This window comes from Macrobrachium nipponense, chromosome 9 (assembly GCF_015104395.2).
Source record: "Macrobrachium nipponense isolate FS-2020 chromosome 9, ASM1510439v2, whole genome shotgun sequence".
In the NCBI taxonomy this organism is placed as follows: domain Eukaryota; kingdom Metazoa; phylum Arthropoda; class Malacostraca; order Decapoda; family Palaemonidae; genus Macrobrachium; species Macrobrachium nipponense.
In genome coordinates, this window is record NC_061110.1 from 60229934 (window position 1) to 60247212 (window position 17279).

General features: G+C 41.8%; 1 protein-coding gene across 3 annotated transcripts in view; it reads left to right on the plus strand.

Annotated features, from left to right (window-relative positions):
• LOC135218244 (AP-3 complex subunit beta-2-like) overlaps positions 1 to 17279 on the plus strand; it is a 694745-nt gene that overhangs the window by 282703 nt on the left and 394763 nt on the right. For all 3 annotated transcript variants that reach the window (XM_064254405.1, XM_064254407.1, XM_064254406.1), the window contains one exon: positions 6632 to 6734. In XM_064254405.1, the coding sequence (XP_064110475.1) occupies positions 6632 to 6734 (103 nt within the window). The remainder of the gene's footprint in view (positions 1 to 6631; positions 6735 to 17279) is intronic.

Genomic DNA, 17279 nt, shown 5'->3' on the forward strand with positions numbered 1-17279 from the left:
GGGGCCATCACAACCTCCATCGATCTTACAGACTCATACTATCATATCCCTATGAGCAGAACACTTGCCGTCCATTCCTAGGCTTCAAACTAGGAAATCAGACGTTCTCATTCAAAGTGATGCCCTTCGGTCTGAATGTAGCCCCCAGGGTATTCACGAAAGTAGCAGAAGTGGTTAGTTCAACAGTTGAGAACTCAAGGGATAATGGTAGCAGCATACCTCGACGATTGGTTGATCTGGGCACCAACGGTCGAGGAATGTCTCAAAGCCACGAAGAAGGTAGTTCAATTTCTGGAACATCTGGGGTTTCAGATAAACAAAACGAAATCCAGACTCACTCCGGAGTCTCGTTTTCAGTGGCTAGGAATCCAATGGGATTTGTCTTCCCACAATCTGTCAATTCCGGTGGTCAAAAGAAAAGAAATAGCCAAGTCTGTGAAACAATTTCTCAAATGCAAACAAACATCAAGGAGAAACCAGGAAAGAATCCTAGGTTCTCTTCAGTTTGCCTCAGTGACAGACATCCTCCTGAAAGCAAGGCTGAAAGATATAAATCTAGTTTGGCGATCGAGAGCAAACGTCAAATCTCGAGACAAGTTGTCAGTAATTCCACAGATCCTTAGCGATCAGCTCCGTCCATGGACAAATTAGTACCCCTTCAATATCCCCTTCCAGTGTTAACCATTCACACGGATGCCTCCCTGTCCGGATGGGGGGGATATTCTCAATTCAAACAAGTTCAGGGGACTTGGTCAGTTCAGTTCCGCCAGCTTTCACATAAACACGGTCCTGGAAGCAATGGCAGTATTTCTTACCCTGAAGAGACTCCTTCCCCCGAAGAAGTCTCATCTAAGACTAGTTTTGGACAGTGCAGTGGTAGTACATTGCATCAACAGAGGAGGGTCCAAATCCAAACACGTGAATCATGTCATGATAGCCATCTTTGCACTAGCAGACAAACACAGATGGCATCTGTCCGCCACTCACCTGGCGGGGGTAAGAAATGTGATAGCAGACGCTTTGTCCCGGTCAGTCCCTCTGGAATCAGAATGGTCCCTGGACGACGGGTCATTCCAGTGGATATGCCGGAGAGTCCCAGGTCTCCAAGTAGATCTCTTCGCCTCACAAGCGAACCACAAGCTCCCTTGCTATGTGGCCCCCAACCTGGACCCTCTGGCTTATGCCACGGATGCCCTGTCGTTAGATTGGAATCAATGGAGGAAAATTTATGTTTTTCCTCCAGTGAATCTTCTTTTGAAAGTCTTGAGCAAGCTGAGGACTTTCAAGGGACTAGTAGCTCTGATTGCTCCAGACTGGCCAAAAAGCAACTGGTATCCTCTGCTTCTGGAATTTGGTCTCCGACCTCAACGGATTCCCAATCCCAAGCTGTCGCAATCAGTACAAATGAGGACTGTGTTCGCTTCCTCAGGAATTCTTCAGACCCTAACTTTATGGACTTCATGAAGTTTGCGGCTAAAAAAGATGCTAACATTGATCCACAAAACATCCTCTTTCTAGAATCAGATAAAAGAGAGTCAACTATTAGACAATATGACTCAGCTGTTAAAAAATTAGCATCCTTCCTGAAAGAATCAAACACTACAACCATGACAGTTAACTTAGCTATATCCTTTTTCAGGTCCTTGTTTGAAAAAGGCCTAGCAGCTAGCACTATTACTACTCATAAATCGGCTTTGAAGAAAATCTTTCAGTTGGGTTTCCAGATAGACCTAACAGAATCTTACTTTACGTCTATTCCCAAAGCCTGTGCTAGACTTAGACCTTCTCAAAGGCCTACTGCAGTTTCATGGTTCTTAAATGATGTCCTCAAACTAGCCTCAGAAACTGACAACTCGTCTTGCACATTCATAATGCTTCTTAGAAAGACGTTATTTTTGTTAAGCTAAAAATGAGGATCCCCTTGCAAGGTGGGCTCCTTGGAAAGTCATCCCACTTCCGCAAGATCCTTCTCTCTGCCCAGTATCAACTTTAAGAGCCTTTCTATCTCGTACATCCTCTAGATCCTCAGGTTCTCTCTTTATGAGAGAAAAAGGTGGCACTTTATCAGTAAAAGGAATCAGACAACAGATCCTTTACTTCATTAAACAAGCCAACCCTGATTCATTTCCAAAAGCACATGACATCAGAGGAGTAGCCACCTCAATTAATTACTTCCAACATATGAACTTTGAGGATCTTAAAAAGTATACTGGATGGAAATCACCGACAGTCTTTAAACGTCATTACCTAAAGTCCTTGGAATCTTTAAAATTTTCTGCAGTAGCAGCGGGAAACATTGTTTCTCCTGATACTGCATAGTAGTTGTAGTATAGATCCAGGTCTCCTTTCTACCTACCTCGTCCAACATGCCTCACCCTATTGCCATGCTACTCGGAATACTCTAGCCTTAGCCGCTAGAATCATAGTGGTGGATTGTCCCTTATTTTTTTTGGGAGCTAGGGACATCCACGTTATGTACATATAATGTACTTCAGTGTTTCTACCTTATTTTTAGTGCTAGGGTAGAACACAATGTGTATGTATATTTTTGTAAATTCTTAAAAATTAAGTGATCATTCTTATTGTTTTTTGCCATTACACTATTATTTGTATTACTATGTCTAATAATAAGTTAATTTCAAGTACTTTTAATATTGATTGCTTTCTTTATCATACCATTGTTTAGGATAAGTTCGCTTTAAGTACTTTGTTTGTATACTGTAATGTCCCTGATTCACTTATATTATATATCTCTTTTTTTACTATTGGGTTTCATTTGTCCTTATTCCCATCTTGTCTGTTTTTCTGGTACTATTTCATAGGCCGACACGAGCTGAGCCAAGAAAAGGGATTTTGACGTAGGAAAAATCTATTTCTGGGTGATTGGCTCGTGTCGCCCTATGAAACCCACCCTGTTTTCTTTTACCCACCCTGCAGGACAAGATGTTCATAGATTAAGGATGACCGCTAGGGGCGCTGCTGTCCGTGGCGTCGGTAGTAGTAGTAGTAGCGGCCGCATCACCCTTTAGTATCAGCTCTCTCTGGTGGGGATTTTATGTTGGAAGGTCTAAATGGTGAATGACTCGTGGTAGTGATTCCACTCGCCTATATTCCCATACCGACACTTCTTTTATAGAGTGAGCGAGTCAGTTTTACTGACATTTTCTTAATTTTGTTTTCTCTGGTAATTTTAGATTAATTTTACCTAGAAATAATGATCTTAAGGATATTTCATAGGGCGACACGAGCCAATCACCCAGAAATAGATTTTTCCTACGTCAAAATCCCTTAATAAAGCTAAATTGACCAATAAACAATGAAATACAACAATTTGGGCCATTCAGTACCTAACTTAATATGTACTACTAATATGTACTACATAATACGTGCCTGTAAATAAAGTGTATTAGTGTACATGGTATACAAGAAATACCATACGTACATACGTATGTATGTAATAAAATGTGGAACCTTACCTTTCGAGTTAGGCTATCTCCAAAAGTGGCAACAGAGGAGGAGGACAAACGGCAGAAAACTTGTTAGTACGTACACTTAACTTTACGAAACACATTAAAAAATATCAGGAAACATAGACTAGACTTTACGAAACACATTAACAAAACCGTAACACTTAACTTCACAAAAAACTTAAAATTAAATTTTTTTATTTTTTATTTTTACATTTTTAAAAACTTTTTTATACTTTACGTTTTTTGCCGAGTGCAACGATCTCGTCAAGATCTGGTTGCAAAACAGTTTCAGGATCATCAACTGTTTCTGAATCTGCACCAGCTTCTCCCACGTCGAATCCCTCGAAGTTTGGGGCAGATACGGCATCAGGCCAGAGTTTCCTCCACAAAGAATTCAAGGTTCTCCTCAAAACCTCCTGCCAAGCTTGATCGATGAGTCGGATGCATATCACAACATCGAAATGCTCCTTCCAAAATTCAGGCAAGGTGAGGTTTGTGGTATCGGTGATGTCGAAAGATCTCTTGAAAAGATGTTTTGTATACAGCTTCTTGAAATTTTATATCACTTGCTGGTCCAGGGGCTGGAGGAGAGGGGTGGTGTTAGGCAGATGATAAAGAACCTTGATAAAAGAATATCTTCCTCGAGGCCAGGAGGGTGAGCAGGGGCATTGTCCATCAACAGCAGACATTTCAGAGGGAGGCGCTTCTCTTCCAAGAATTTCTTCACTGTCGTGCCGAAACGCAGATTTACCCACTCGGTGAACAAAAGTCTCGTTACCCAGGCTTTTGCATTAGCCCTCCACATCACTGGAAACTTCTCCTTTAGAACTTTGTGGGCCTTGAAGGCTCGAGGAGTCTCCGAATGATACACAAGTAGGGGCTTTACCTTGCAATCCCCACTGGTGGTGTTCTCTTCCTCCGTGATGTACGTCCAACGAGGCATTTTTTTCCAAAAAATGCCAGTCTCATCATAGTTGAAGACCTGCCGAGAACTGTAGCCTTCCTTGATCGTCATCTCATCGAACGTCTTGATAAAGTCTTTGGCGGCTTTCGTGTCTGAGCTGGCCGCCTCCTCATGCCACACCACTGAATGGATTCCAGTCCGTTTCCGGAATTTTTCTAACCACCCCTGAGAAGCCTTGAAGTCTGGGGTTGCTGTTGATGTCCCTTCTCCTCCATCATCTTCGGCCTGGGCAATCAAATCGCCGAAAATAGCGCTGGCCTTGTGGCAGATTGCCGTCTCCATTATCGTATCGCCAGCGATTTCTTGTCTTTTATCCAGACAAGAAGCAGCCTCTCCATCTCGTCGTGCATGTGGCTCCTCTTGCTAGATAAAAAAGTCTCGCCCTTGGAAGGTGTAGCTGTTTTGATGCTTCCTTCTGCTTAAGGATGGTGCCTAATGTCGACGGATTTTGGCCGTATTGCTTAGCGATCACACTCTACCACATGCCAGCTTCATACTTTTTAATGATCTCCATCTTCGTCTTTCTGTGAACTTCAGCAACTTTCTTGGGACCCATGACTACGTATATACTGTATGTAATTAAGTTATGTAGTATACATATGTACTAAAGTTCTCACACAACACGATAAAGTAGTACTACAACGAAATCACTAACGAATTTACGTTAACAAACGAAATCATATAGAACGAACGAATTTCGCATGCGTACGCAAACGATGCTGCTTCAGAGTGACCGAAGAACACCGCTACGTAGATGCACGATGGGAAAGATGCTGACCAATAGGAGAGCAGGATCTTATGGCGGTGACTAACATCAGGAACCAATGGGAGAGCGAGAGGAGGTGGCGAGTCTACTCAGTTGGCGGCGCGCGAGTTTTAAAATTGTTATCGGTGGTTCGGGCGAATTTCGGGACTTTACAGCAACAACCTTTCGTAACCTGAACTATTTTCGTATAGAGCCAAAAAATCTTCATATTTGCTTTCGTAACTTGAATTTTTCGTAAGTTGAGACTTTCGTAAGTCGAGGTACCACTGTATCTGGGCCGACACCGGGTGTGACAGTGATGAAAACTCAATGAGCCTACCACAGCCGACGCTAGCTTCTAGCCTATGCTTTGACTGTTTCTCAGCATTCACTTATTTTCCTGTATTGACGTCGTTCTTTACCCCACATACCTCCATACACCATATCTGCTGCTATGGTGCAAACACTGCTGCCACCATGTTAAAGTATTGGGGTTCCAATCAATTGTATAATCATTAATAAAGGTGGGCAGAACGGAAACATGTTGCAATGACCTTTGTTCATTGGTATCCAATCTTATTGTTTACAAACACCAATTACAAACTAGGCATGGTAATACTTCTTTACAAAATGACATAGGACTTACATCTGTACATGGTTACATTGACTAACTCAAACAGCTATAGAAATATAAGATTGCCTCTTCAGATAATAAGGGAATGGTAGTAACAGGGAGCTTGATTTTTAGTTTTCCAGAAGGCTGCAAAGTGGAATGTTGATCATCCACCCTCAAATCATCAGATGTACAAATTTCAGGCCTCACCTCAGTAGTTTTTGTTTTATTTAAGGTTAAAGTTAGCCATAATCTTGCTTCTGACAATAATACCTATAGGCCGCCACCAGGCTGTGGTTCAAGTTCCATGGTTGTGGCTCATACAGCATTATACTGAGAACACCGATAGATAGATCCATTGCAAGTGGCCTTGATTGTACACTGCAGCAATTGTACACGTTTATTTTGCAAAATCTCTGCATAGCGGTCTGAATATTCACTTGGCACTAGTTCCATACCAGCTCATCTTCTTGGGATCAATGGTCTTCATTTGCCTCCTGGGAACCTGTATGTATTATCCAGTTGCTTCCTTTACAATAGCTTTAATGAAGATCCTCAATATTGGGATTGATTTTATTACTGTTGTTACCTGCCAGTTGATTTACAATTGGCAGACTCCTTTTTATGCTCCTCTTCTCCTTTTTATGCTCTCTATGCTCTCTTAATGGCATAATGTACACTTTCCAGCAGGGAACCTCAGGTCTAGATTGGTCATATCTTTTGGAGGTCTGCAGAATTGTAAAAATGTCACTTGTTTTAAAGAATTGACTTGTATTAATGGAACACTGGTACTATTGTAATGTTTTTTTTTTTCATAATTGGAATATTTTCTATTTCAGTCTTGATCCTGAGCAAAAAGAAGAGCTGATACAGGTTTTAGAGAAGCTGTTGTCAGATAAAACTACTTTAGTTGTTGGATCAGCTGTTATGGCTTTTGAAGAAGTAAGTTTTACAGTTTTCCTGTAACATGTGGAAGTCACTTGTTACTACAACATTTTGTTACATTTTCTTAATGAAAATGATTGGTTGACATACCCCAGCTCTCACCATCTTTTTATTTTATTTTTTATTTTTGAAAATTAATTGTAAATGTTGTCTATGCATAGCTTTAGATATCCCAATATTAGTATGGATGGTTAGTTTTGTTGGTTGGTCTTACAGTGCATCAGCTTTCCTACATAAATGGTACCTTAATAAGAGATTATTGAATTATATATATTACTGTGATGGTCATTTTTTTCTCTAGGTAATAACATTATAATAGTATCTGAGTAATCAGTAATATAAAACTCAGTGATCTCTTGTTAATGCATTGCTTATGAAGGCTTTTCCCTATTTTTCTGTATTAATTAACCTTTTAGTATACCTTCCAACTTTCTCTCTAGCTGTGTTACATGGATGCATTTTATATAAACCTTATAGTATACGTACACACTGTGAGGTTCTCGCTCGCTGCAAAAGCCATGACCCCGACATCTTGTGAATGTATGTCGTAGGAATGTTCTGAGTTACATACTGACTTTCTTCAGTGTCCCAAGTGCATATAAAGAGGGACTAGGCTGGTCCTGTCTTTTATCAAATAAAACTTAAGAGGACAAATCTATTCAGATTGACAAGTTCTTAACCTTTTATGGCTCGAGGCACCCCTGCTAGATCATGCAGAAGTCCCTGGCATCTTAATTTGGAAACCATGTTTGTCAGTATTGTATTAAATTCAATGATACTGTTACAAAGCATTGTCTGGCTAAATTGACAATGAAATTTACTTTTTACACTGGTATTGGTTTATGTGCCTGAATGGATGACATTAAAATTGTAATTGAAATAGTATTTAGAGTATTTGCATACTAAATACATACGTTAAGTAATGATTGCTTTGATGCAACTGAAACAAGCTACCAAGGCACTGCAGGCCACACCATGAAAAAGAATATTTTGTTAAAACAGAAAATGCATTTGTTGGTAAAACATCTAAAATATTTTTGTTTTGTTGTATAGATACATATGTTTTCTTAAGGGGAGTATCAACACCATAAAGCCCCATTATGAAGTAAATGACTTTGTTTTATGATTTGAGGGATTTGCTTCAAGTTTTTACTACTTATTCTACAACAAATACTAATGAAAAATGTCGCGTGGGAAAATTCAGAAATTCAACCTCTTAAGTTCTTTTTTTTTTTCAGTTAAAAAATATGTAACAAAAAAAAAGGTTCCCCTTAAAAATGATTTTCCCAATGGCAAAATAATGATGTAGTATATATATATTTTTTCTTTTTTGCAGTTTGTCATTAACAGTGCCATATAAGCAATGAACAAATTTATCCATGAACCAGTCTAAACATTTTTTAGCAAAAGCACTTCATGATATGTTTATTTACACTATCCAGAACTAGTCATACAGATGATTTTTACAAGTCTCTTTACAATTTGTGGTTCACAGTGCCATACCATCTACAAATCTCTTTAGCATTATCTCTTCAGTATATGTTTATTTAGACATAAAACAATTGAAAATTGTTAACTAAAATTTCATAATTCCTTGAAATTTGGGATTTGGCACACCCCTTAAACAATTCAAGAGGTCAGTTAAAAATGTAAATTTCATATAAGTAACTTACCATGTAATTACATAGCTAATGTTTCTAACTTCCACATCAACTTTTTAACATTAGTGGTGGAGCTCTATTTGTTTCTGACAGCTTTGATGCAAATGTATCAGCATCATTTGCATCAGCTTTTTTAATTATCCAGTTGTTATTTTGCATTTGGTGAAATACAATTATGTATACTTGGTTTTGGTTGTGCAACAGGATATAAATAGTTTATCATAATTTTGATTAGTTTTCCTAGTATTTTTTTAATTATGTCAGATTCTAGCATTTCACGTATTTGCTATCGCAGCGAGGGCTGTAAGAGTAAGCTCACTAAGGCTTTCCATGATCCTCATACAATCTGTAGCAGTAAATGTAGGAGCAAGACTGTAGTATTGAAAAGACCTTTAATGAATGTTTTAAATGGGATAATAAACAGTGAAAGATTCTTAAGTCTGACTTAGAAAAATTAGAGAGATAGGAAGAGGAAAGTGGCTGCTAGAGCTGATAAACAATCTCATATTCTAGAAGCTACTCCCAAACCTACTTTAGAAGTTAGTCCTATTGCTCTCCCTATTACTCCTATTCACACTGTATCTCCTATTCCTTTCCCTCGTACTGAACAATCTTCTACTCCCATGCCTGGCTCCCTTCCTTCTAACCCCATTGTCATTGCCAGTCTTGAATCCAGGTTTAAGAAAATTAACCTAGTCGTAAGTACGGTTACAGAATTAGGAGCTTCCATGAGAGTGATCATGGTAAAAGTGTTTTCTGACAAAGAGATAGAGTGATTGTGCAGTGCCAGTGGAGGAGGTGGCTATCCACCTGCTGGTTCTTCCAGACCAAATTCACTGTCCTGCTCCTGTAAACCTACCTGGGAGAAGTCGTACCGAAAGACCAAGGGAGGCTGATGGAGTTTGCCCACAGGTAGTCACCCCCTCAGCCACTCCTGTTGTACAATCCCAGGTATCCACAGATATCTAGCCATTGAAAAGGCTTGTCTTTTGATGTCCATCAGTTACCCTCAAGCTCTTCCGATGACTATGGTGTGGATAGGAGGTGCCACAAACGGTACTTGGACTCTTCCCAACCACTTAAGTGCCCTTCCAAGAATCTTGGTTGCTGTCCAGATTTGCTACCTATTGAGCGATCCAAGTAGTTGTAGTTGTTGTTCAGCAGTCCCCAGCCTTCTTGTAGTTATGCCGTGGGCCCTTCTATCCCTTCCCATCAGCATCCATTTCTGTCTACTTGGGATAGTCCAGAGGCCTTCTCACCTGAGAGCTTAACAGCTGAGCACACTCACCTGGCTCCCAAGTGCCCATTGTCAGCTCATAAGCACTTGACGTTTACTTCTAAATGTCAAGCACCACACCCAAAGTGTCCGTTGCCAGCTTCTAAAAACCCAGCACCCACTTCCAAGCACCTGCTGCCAGGTGCCCGTCGCCTCTTTCATCTGCTCAGAAACTGCGATCTCCTTAACCTTTGGATAATGACGATCCTACTCTGGCTCCTATTAACCCTCTTACGCCGATTGGACGTTTTAAACGTCGAGATAAAATGTCTCCCGGGTGCCGATTGGACGTATTATACGTCGACATAAAAAAGTTTTTTTTTAAATTCGCGGAAAAATAAATCACGCGCCTTGGGGGATGCTGGGAGTTCACGGATCAAGCTGTTGTTTTGTTTAGAAGCGTGACCCAAGTGCGCATGCACGAAATGCCTCCTTCTCACATCAGCCAGCATCAGCAACGCGTCGTCCGAGAGCGATGTTTTGCCGCAATCGTGTTTTTCCGAACTTGTGCGAGACTTAGAGTATTTGTGTTGCTACAGGACGTTCATAGAGATGTCTCAAAGACGTATGGAACGCGAAAGGCGTGTTTTACCCGTCGGAAGGGATCGTGTGAGGCGTATTCTGGACTTGGACGCTGGCGAAGGACCAAGCACCCAAGATGACCTGGCGCCTCAACGCCGTTCTGTGCGGCCACATGTGGACGAAAGTGGTTTAGGATCACAACATGTGTCTCATATGCCTTTAGTAACCCCTAGGAAGCATCGGGGCGTCCTTAGGGGCATTCGTAGGAATTTGGGAGGCCTCCAACCAAGGGACATAGACGAGTACTTATCGGAGCTCGATCGGGAGTATGTCGCAAGTACTCATTTTGATGGCGGTTGGTCATCCAGTGATGAGGACATCACTCCCGATGTCAGTGACGATGAATATTTGCCCCCAATGTCCGTTCGAGGCTCACATCCCGAAAGGGAGCTCGAATTTAGTGGTTTTAGTGCATATGAGGGGGAATCTGAGGAGGGGGAGGATGAGGATATGGGGTCTAGTTTTATCGCGGATGACGATACAGAAAGCAAAGGCTTAAGTGAGGGAGATGGGCCAGTGGGGGGGTTTCGTGTGCGAAATCGTGGCCGCGCTCGTGCACGGGCACGTAGAAGGTCGGATTGTCGCGCCAGCCAAGGTGAAGGTCGGTCGTCCGAGAGCGACGAGGGGTGGACGGAGGACCCCACCCCACCTAACATGCACCCATTCACGCCAAACCCTGGGCTCACTGTACCTGTTCCTCTCACTGCTCAGGGGTTCATCCAGCTGTTCCTTACGTGGGAATTGCTGGAGTACCTGGTAGCAGAGACAGCAGACTACGCTCGGTACTGTCGTGATGAACTGCGCACGAAATTATCGTATCGCTGGCGGGGCTGCAACCTCATTGACATGGCGCATTTTGTGGGGCTCCACATTTTCTTTGGATTGATGCCTGCTGCCGACGTCAGGCAATATTGGAGGCGTAATTTTTTTTTAGGTACATCCAATGTGCCCGGCGTTATGCCCCGTGATACTTTCCTGGCGTTGGACAGATATTTCAATGCCTTCAACCGAAGGGCCATACCCCGGAATAACTCTGATCGCCTCATCTTAGTGCGCCCAGTGTTGGCATACATTCGTGAATGTTGTAAAAATCTCGTGGTTCCTGCAAAGAACCTTTCTTTGGATGAGGAGATGATGCCTTACAAAGGACGTCTTAGCATAAAAGTGTATAACCCCAAGAAGCCAAAGAAATATGGAGTGAAATTTTTTTTTATTACAGAGTCCAACACTGGATAAGTCGTGGACTTCTTAGTGTATTCCGGGGTCTTCTCCACAATGCGTGAAACCTTGTTCAGGCTTGTGGATCGTTTCCGTAACCAGGGATATCACCTGTTTATGGATAATTATTATAACTCGGTATCCCTGGCCCAGGAACTGTATGAAGCAGGTGTTCACGTCAGTGGTGCGTGGGGCCCCGAATGTCCTCAAGAGGTTTGCTAGCCATCCGCAACACCTGGCAAGAGGAGAGACAGAGTGGCGGCGGAAGGGCGCTGTCTTCGTCATCTGTTGGAAGGGTGTCCGACTCGTCCCCATGATTACGAGATCCATGAACCCATCCAAGAAGAGATCGTACAGCGGAAGAAGACACGTCGACAGGGCCGAGTTGTGTTTGAGGAGTTTCGTGCAGAGTGCCCTACCGTCATAGGCACATGGGAGGAGTTGATCTCTTTGATCAACTCATCCAGTATTATCCCTTCGCCAAGAGAACCAGGAGGTGGACCCAGAAGCTCCTCAAGTACATTCTTCAGTTGGCCCTCCAAAATGCCTACATACTCTACTGTGGGTACTACGGTTCCGGTCTCTGGAGGATGACCCACTTGCAGTTCCTCGAGGCAGCCGAGGATGCCCTCATCCACTTTTATCCCGATGAGTGGCCTTCTATGTCTGCCCCCCTGCCCCGAGATGCAGATCTGCCCCTAGAGGAAAGGGCAGACCTTAGGAGGGCCAACTTCGGTCATCCTGCTCCTGCCGCTGCTGCCGCCGCCCCTGCTGCCGGCCCGCCCGCACCGGTTCTCGTCGGGTAGTGGACCCTGTGTGTCAGCTGCAGCCAGGGGATCACACACTGGACCTCCTACAAGGGCGCAGGCAGAAACGGTGCTGGGTGTGCCATATGAATGGCAGAAGGAGAGACACCCGGTTCTTCTGTCGCACCTGCAAAATAGCTCTATGCAGGTTCGGGGAGTGTGACCGCAAATACCACACTGCGGTCTTTTATTGGAGTGCGCCTCAGCGACAGACAGCGGAGGGCGCACGGGACCGCGCGTCTCCCTCCTCCACCTGTACCTCGTCATGTCGAGAGGAAAAAAATGGAAGACTCTTCAATGGAGGAGGGAGAAAACAAGAATAGAATGAAGAGTCAGGATTACGAGTGAGTATTCTGCATTTATTTTATATTTATTTTTATATTTATTACAAGTTTTTATATATCCGTATCTTTGCATGATACTATATATTTCATTGTATGCAAAAAGAAAAGTGTCACCTGTATTCCTTTTATTTATGTATTCGTACCAGAATCGAAAAATGTAATATATATATATATATATATATATATATGTATATATATATATATATATATATTGGTATTTTTGGGTAAGCAAATTACATAACAGTCTAGTAATGTTCAGTCATTTAACTTCACTTTAAAACAAATTGGAAATCTCTAGGAAAATATTTAGATTTATGGTGAATTTTTGAAAAAACTTTTCTCCCTCCGCGCGCCGATTCTCGGCCACAAACCTCCGAAATGCGTACATCGCATTCTCCTAATATTTGTTCCTTTTCATATTAGGCATTTTATAGAGTTTCATATATGAAAATGTGCGTAATTGCATGCAGAATACAACACAAAATATTTGAAGGTTGTAGCTTTTCTCATTTTTGAAATGTTTGCGTACAAATCACGATAAATAGGAAAAAAGCTACGTTCGGTCAACTTTGACTCAACCAAAATGGTCGAAAAACGCATTTGTAAGCTAAAACTCTTACAGTCTAGTAATATTCAGTCATTTATCTTCACTTTAAAACAAATTTGAAGTCTCTAGAACAATATTTAGATTTATGGTGAATTTTTGAAAAAAAACTTTTTTCTTCCCTCCGCACGCCGATTCTCGGCCGCAAATCTCCGAAATGCGTACGTCGCATTCTCCTAATATTCACTCCGTTTCATATTGGGCGTTTTATAGAGTTTCATATATGAAAATATGCACAATTTTATGCAGAATACAACTAAAAATATTTGAAGGTTGTAGCGTTTCTCATTTTCGAAATATTTGCATATAAATCACGATAAATAGGAAAAAAACTACGTTCGGTCAACTTTGACTCAACCGAAATGGTCGAAAAACGCATTTGTAAGCTAAAACTCTTACAATCTAGTAATATTCAGTCGTTTATCTTCACTTTAAAACAAATTGGAAGTCTCTAGAACAATATTTAGATTTATGGTGAATTTTGAAAAAAACTTTTCTTCCCTCCAGCACGCCAATTCTCGGCCGCAAATCCCCGAAATGCGTACGTCGCATTCTCCTAATATTTGCTCCTTTTCATATTGGGCATTTTATAGAGTTTCATATATGAAAATGTGTGCAATTTCATGCAGAATACAACAAAAAATATTTGAAGGTTGTAGCTTTGCTCATTTTTGAAATATTTGCATATGAACTACGATAAATAGGAAAAAAACTACGTTCGGTCAACTTTGACTCGACCGAAATGGTCAAAAAACGCATTTGTAAGCTAAAACTCTTACAGTCTAGTAATATTCAGTCATTTATCTTCACTTTGAAACAAATTGGAAGTCTCTAGAACAATATTTAGATTTATGGTGAATTTTTGAAAAAACTTTTTCCTTCCCTCCGTGCGCCAACTCGCTGCCGCAAATCTCCGAAATGCATACGTCGCATTCTCCTAATATTTGCTCATTTTCATATTAGGCGTTTTATAGAGTTTCATATATGAAAATGTGCGCAATTTCATGCAGAATACAAAAAAAAAATATTTTGAAGGTTGTAGCTTTTCTCATTTTTGAAATATTTGCATTTATAAAATATATATATAAAAATTTTTACATTCGGTCAACTTTAACTCATCTGAAATGGTCGAAAACTGCAATTCTAAGCTAAAACTCTTAGCTAAAACTCTTACAGTATAGTAATATTCAATCATTTGTCTTCATTTTGAAACAAATTGGAAGTCTCTAGAACAATATTTAGATTTACGGTGAATTTTTGAAAAAAAACATTATTTTTTCCGCTTCCGCACTCACTCCCAGACCGGCCCGGCATACGGGAGACAATTTCAATTATATCGCTTCGGCGTAAGTGGGTTAAGTGGCAGTTAGCCAAAATTGTTGGATTACTAAAGAAAGTTCCCTCCACTCCCAAGCCTTCTGAAGATGATATCCTGTCCCCAGTCTCCTCAGAAGAGACCAACCAAGAACATGTTCCTCCTTTGGCTTATGCTGCTTTGCTTCAGTACCTTTTGGCAAATTTTCCTTCATTTTTTGGCCTAGCTGTCCTGTCATCACCACCATCAATGTTTTTAATGAGAAATCAACGTACTTGTCTTAAGTGACCAGTAAAGCTCCTTTGGGAGTCGCTGCCTCCTCCCAAGGGGATTTCTTTGGTCTAATTGACTGATAATGCCATTCTGCATTCTCATTGTCAAAGATCATGTTTTCCTCTGCAGAACTAGATCATCATGTCAAAGACACTCATAAGGTATTCAGAGTGCATAGTTTCCTAGATTGGATAGTGGACACACCACTGACCAAGAAAATAGAGGCCCACCGTGATCTAGCTGGAAATATCACCTCGGACTGGCTCGAGTTCTGTCCTGTGCTGACAAAGCCATTGAGACGGTTCTCTAGAGCTTTCTGCTCAAGTCACCTTTGGAATACTGAATAAAAGAGAGCTCTGGTGCTCATTTACTTCCAAGGAGTTAAACAGACTGAGAAGTTAGCCGTGTTGTTTCCCCTAGACCGGAATCTTCTCTTCTCTCAAGACACGGTGAAGGGAATTGCATCAGATTTGCTGAAGAATCTATACAGAACTTGTTAGCCTAGTCATCCAGGCGCTTCAAGGAATCGAACTGCTCTTCAAACCAGGACACTACATCTCCTCCAGCAGTAGCCCTTTTTTGGAGGGAGATCTAAAGCACCATTAAGGACACATACAAATGTCCAGTTCATGGCTAAGTCTATTAAGAAGAGCTCTTCCAAGTTTAGTACCAAAGAAGTTCCTTCGTGTGTTATGGCTTCGACCAGCTCTCTCTCTCTCTCTCTCTCTCTCTCTCTCTCTCTCTCTCTCTCTCTCTCTCTCTCTCTCTCTCTCTCTGATGGCCACATCTAGTAGAGGACTGGGACTGTCTTCTCACTTCTGATCATATTTGGTATTCTTCAAGGTTCTTGAAGCAACTCAAAGTACAAAATGGTGATATACTCTTGACAAATTATTTAAAAGTCAAAACTCATCTTAGAGGTATGAGCTCATGGAAGAACTCTTGAGTAGATGGGAGATCAAGAGAGAATAAATAAAAAGTTCTCAATTTGATCTCAGGAAAAGTGGCATACATACAAACTAACATGCTCTTTTTTGCGAGGCTGGAAGAACATTGTGATCGGAAGTTGCTGCCGCTGCTTCTTTTTTCACTCGAAGAGCATCCTGTAGGGAGTCATGTCTTCATCGATTTTGTTGCAGAATTGCAGAGAACGAACCATATCCTCGTCCCACTCTTGCGACAATTCTTTCAACTCCTTCGCAAGGTTGCAGAGCTTGGCAAGCCGTTCTAATGTTAAGCCCGTTTCTTCGACAATTTCTTGGGTCTCTTCCTGTGTTTCACTGTCTTCGTCACTGGCAGATTTCGTCAAGTCTTCGAGGTCTGCGTCAGTTAGCGGCTGGGAATGGCAGTCCAACAACTCGTTGACGTCTTCAGTCGTCATGTCGCCAAACCCGTCACCTCCAATTATCGCAGCCAACTGCACAGATTTCCGTACTGCAGAGTGTTGAATCTCAGCAGGTGTAAATCCCTTGTAATCGTAAACAATCTGGGGCCACAACTTCTTCCAGCTCGCATTAACAGTAGCAGGTTTCATTTCTTTCAGTGCCTTCTGGATGTTCTGCAGGCACGTGGCTATTGTTTACTGCCGCCAGTACGCCTTCAAATTGAATGTTTCATCCTCATCATCTTGGGCAGCATCCACATACGCAACGAGGTCCGCCAAGGTATTCTTCGTGTAGAGGGCCTTGAACACCCTGATAACCCCCTGGTCCATTGGTTGAATTAATGACGTTGTGTTGGGCGGCAGGAACTCAACCTGAATGCCCTCATGCGACAGATCAGTTGCGAGTCCACCAGCGTTATCCATAAGGAGAAGGATCTGAAATGGCAAGCCCTTCTCTTAAGAGATATTTTTACTGACTTGTGGGATAAACAAAACACTGGTGAACCAGTTGGAGGTCAGCATCTTTGTAATCCATGCTTTTGGATTATGCATCCAGTACACGGGAAGGAGATTCTTATTTTTATTTTTCAAAGCGCGAGGGTTTTTCGATTTGTAAAAATCCAGCAGCATTGCCACACATCACGAGGGGTAACACGATCTTTGAATGCTTTAAAGCCAGGAGGCTTTGGCTTCTTCGTTTGAACAGGAAAGTTCGCGACGGCATTCTCTTCCAAAACAAGCCGGTCTCGTCCATATTAAACACTTGTTCGGGCTTGTATCCACCTTCAGTGATAATATTCTTAAATGTCTCATTCGCGTAAGTTTCAGCAGCGGTAGTGACAGTGGAAGCAGCCTCGCCATGCAGGGAAACGCTTTTCAGGCCGAAGCGTTTCTGAAATTTCGCGAACCATCCTTTGCTGGCGGAAAAACGTTGTTTCTGAGGCTGGGAATCAGTGGATGTCCCTGCTTGAGGTTCATCTAGTACATCATCTTCGTCTTCTTCAGCATGGTCGCCATCGTCGTCTTGAGGTTCCTTTGCCGCAAAATTTTCATACAAACTTGAAGCCTTGGTTCGGATG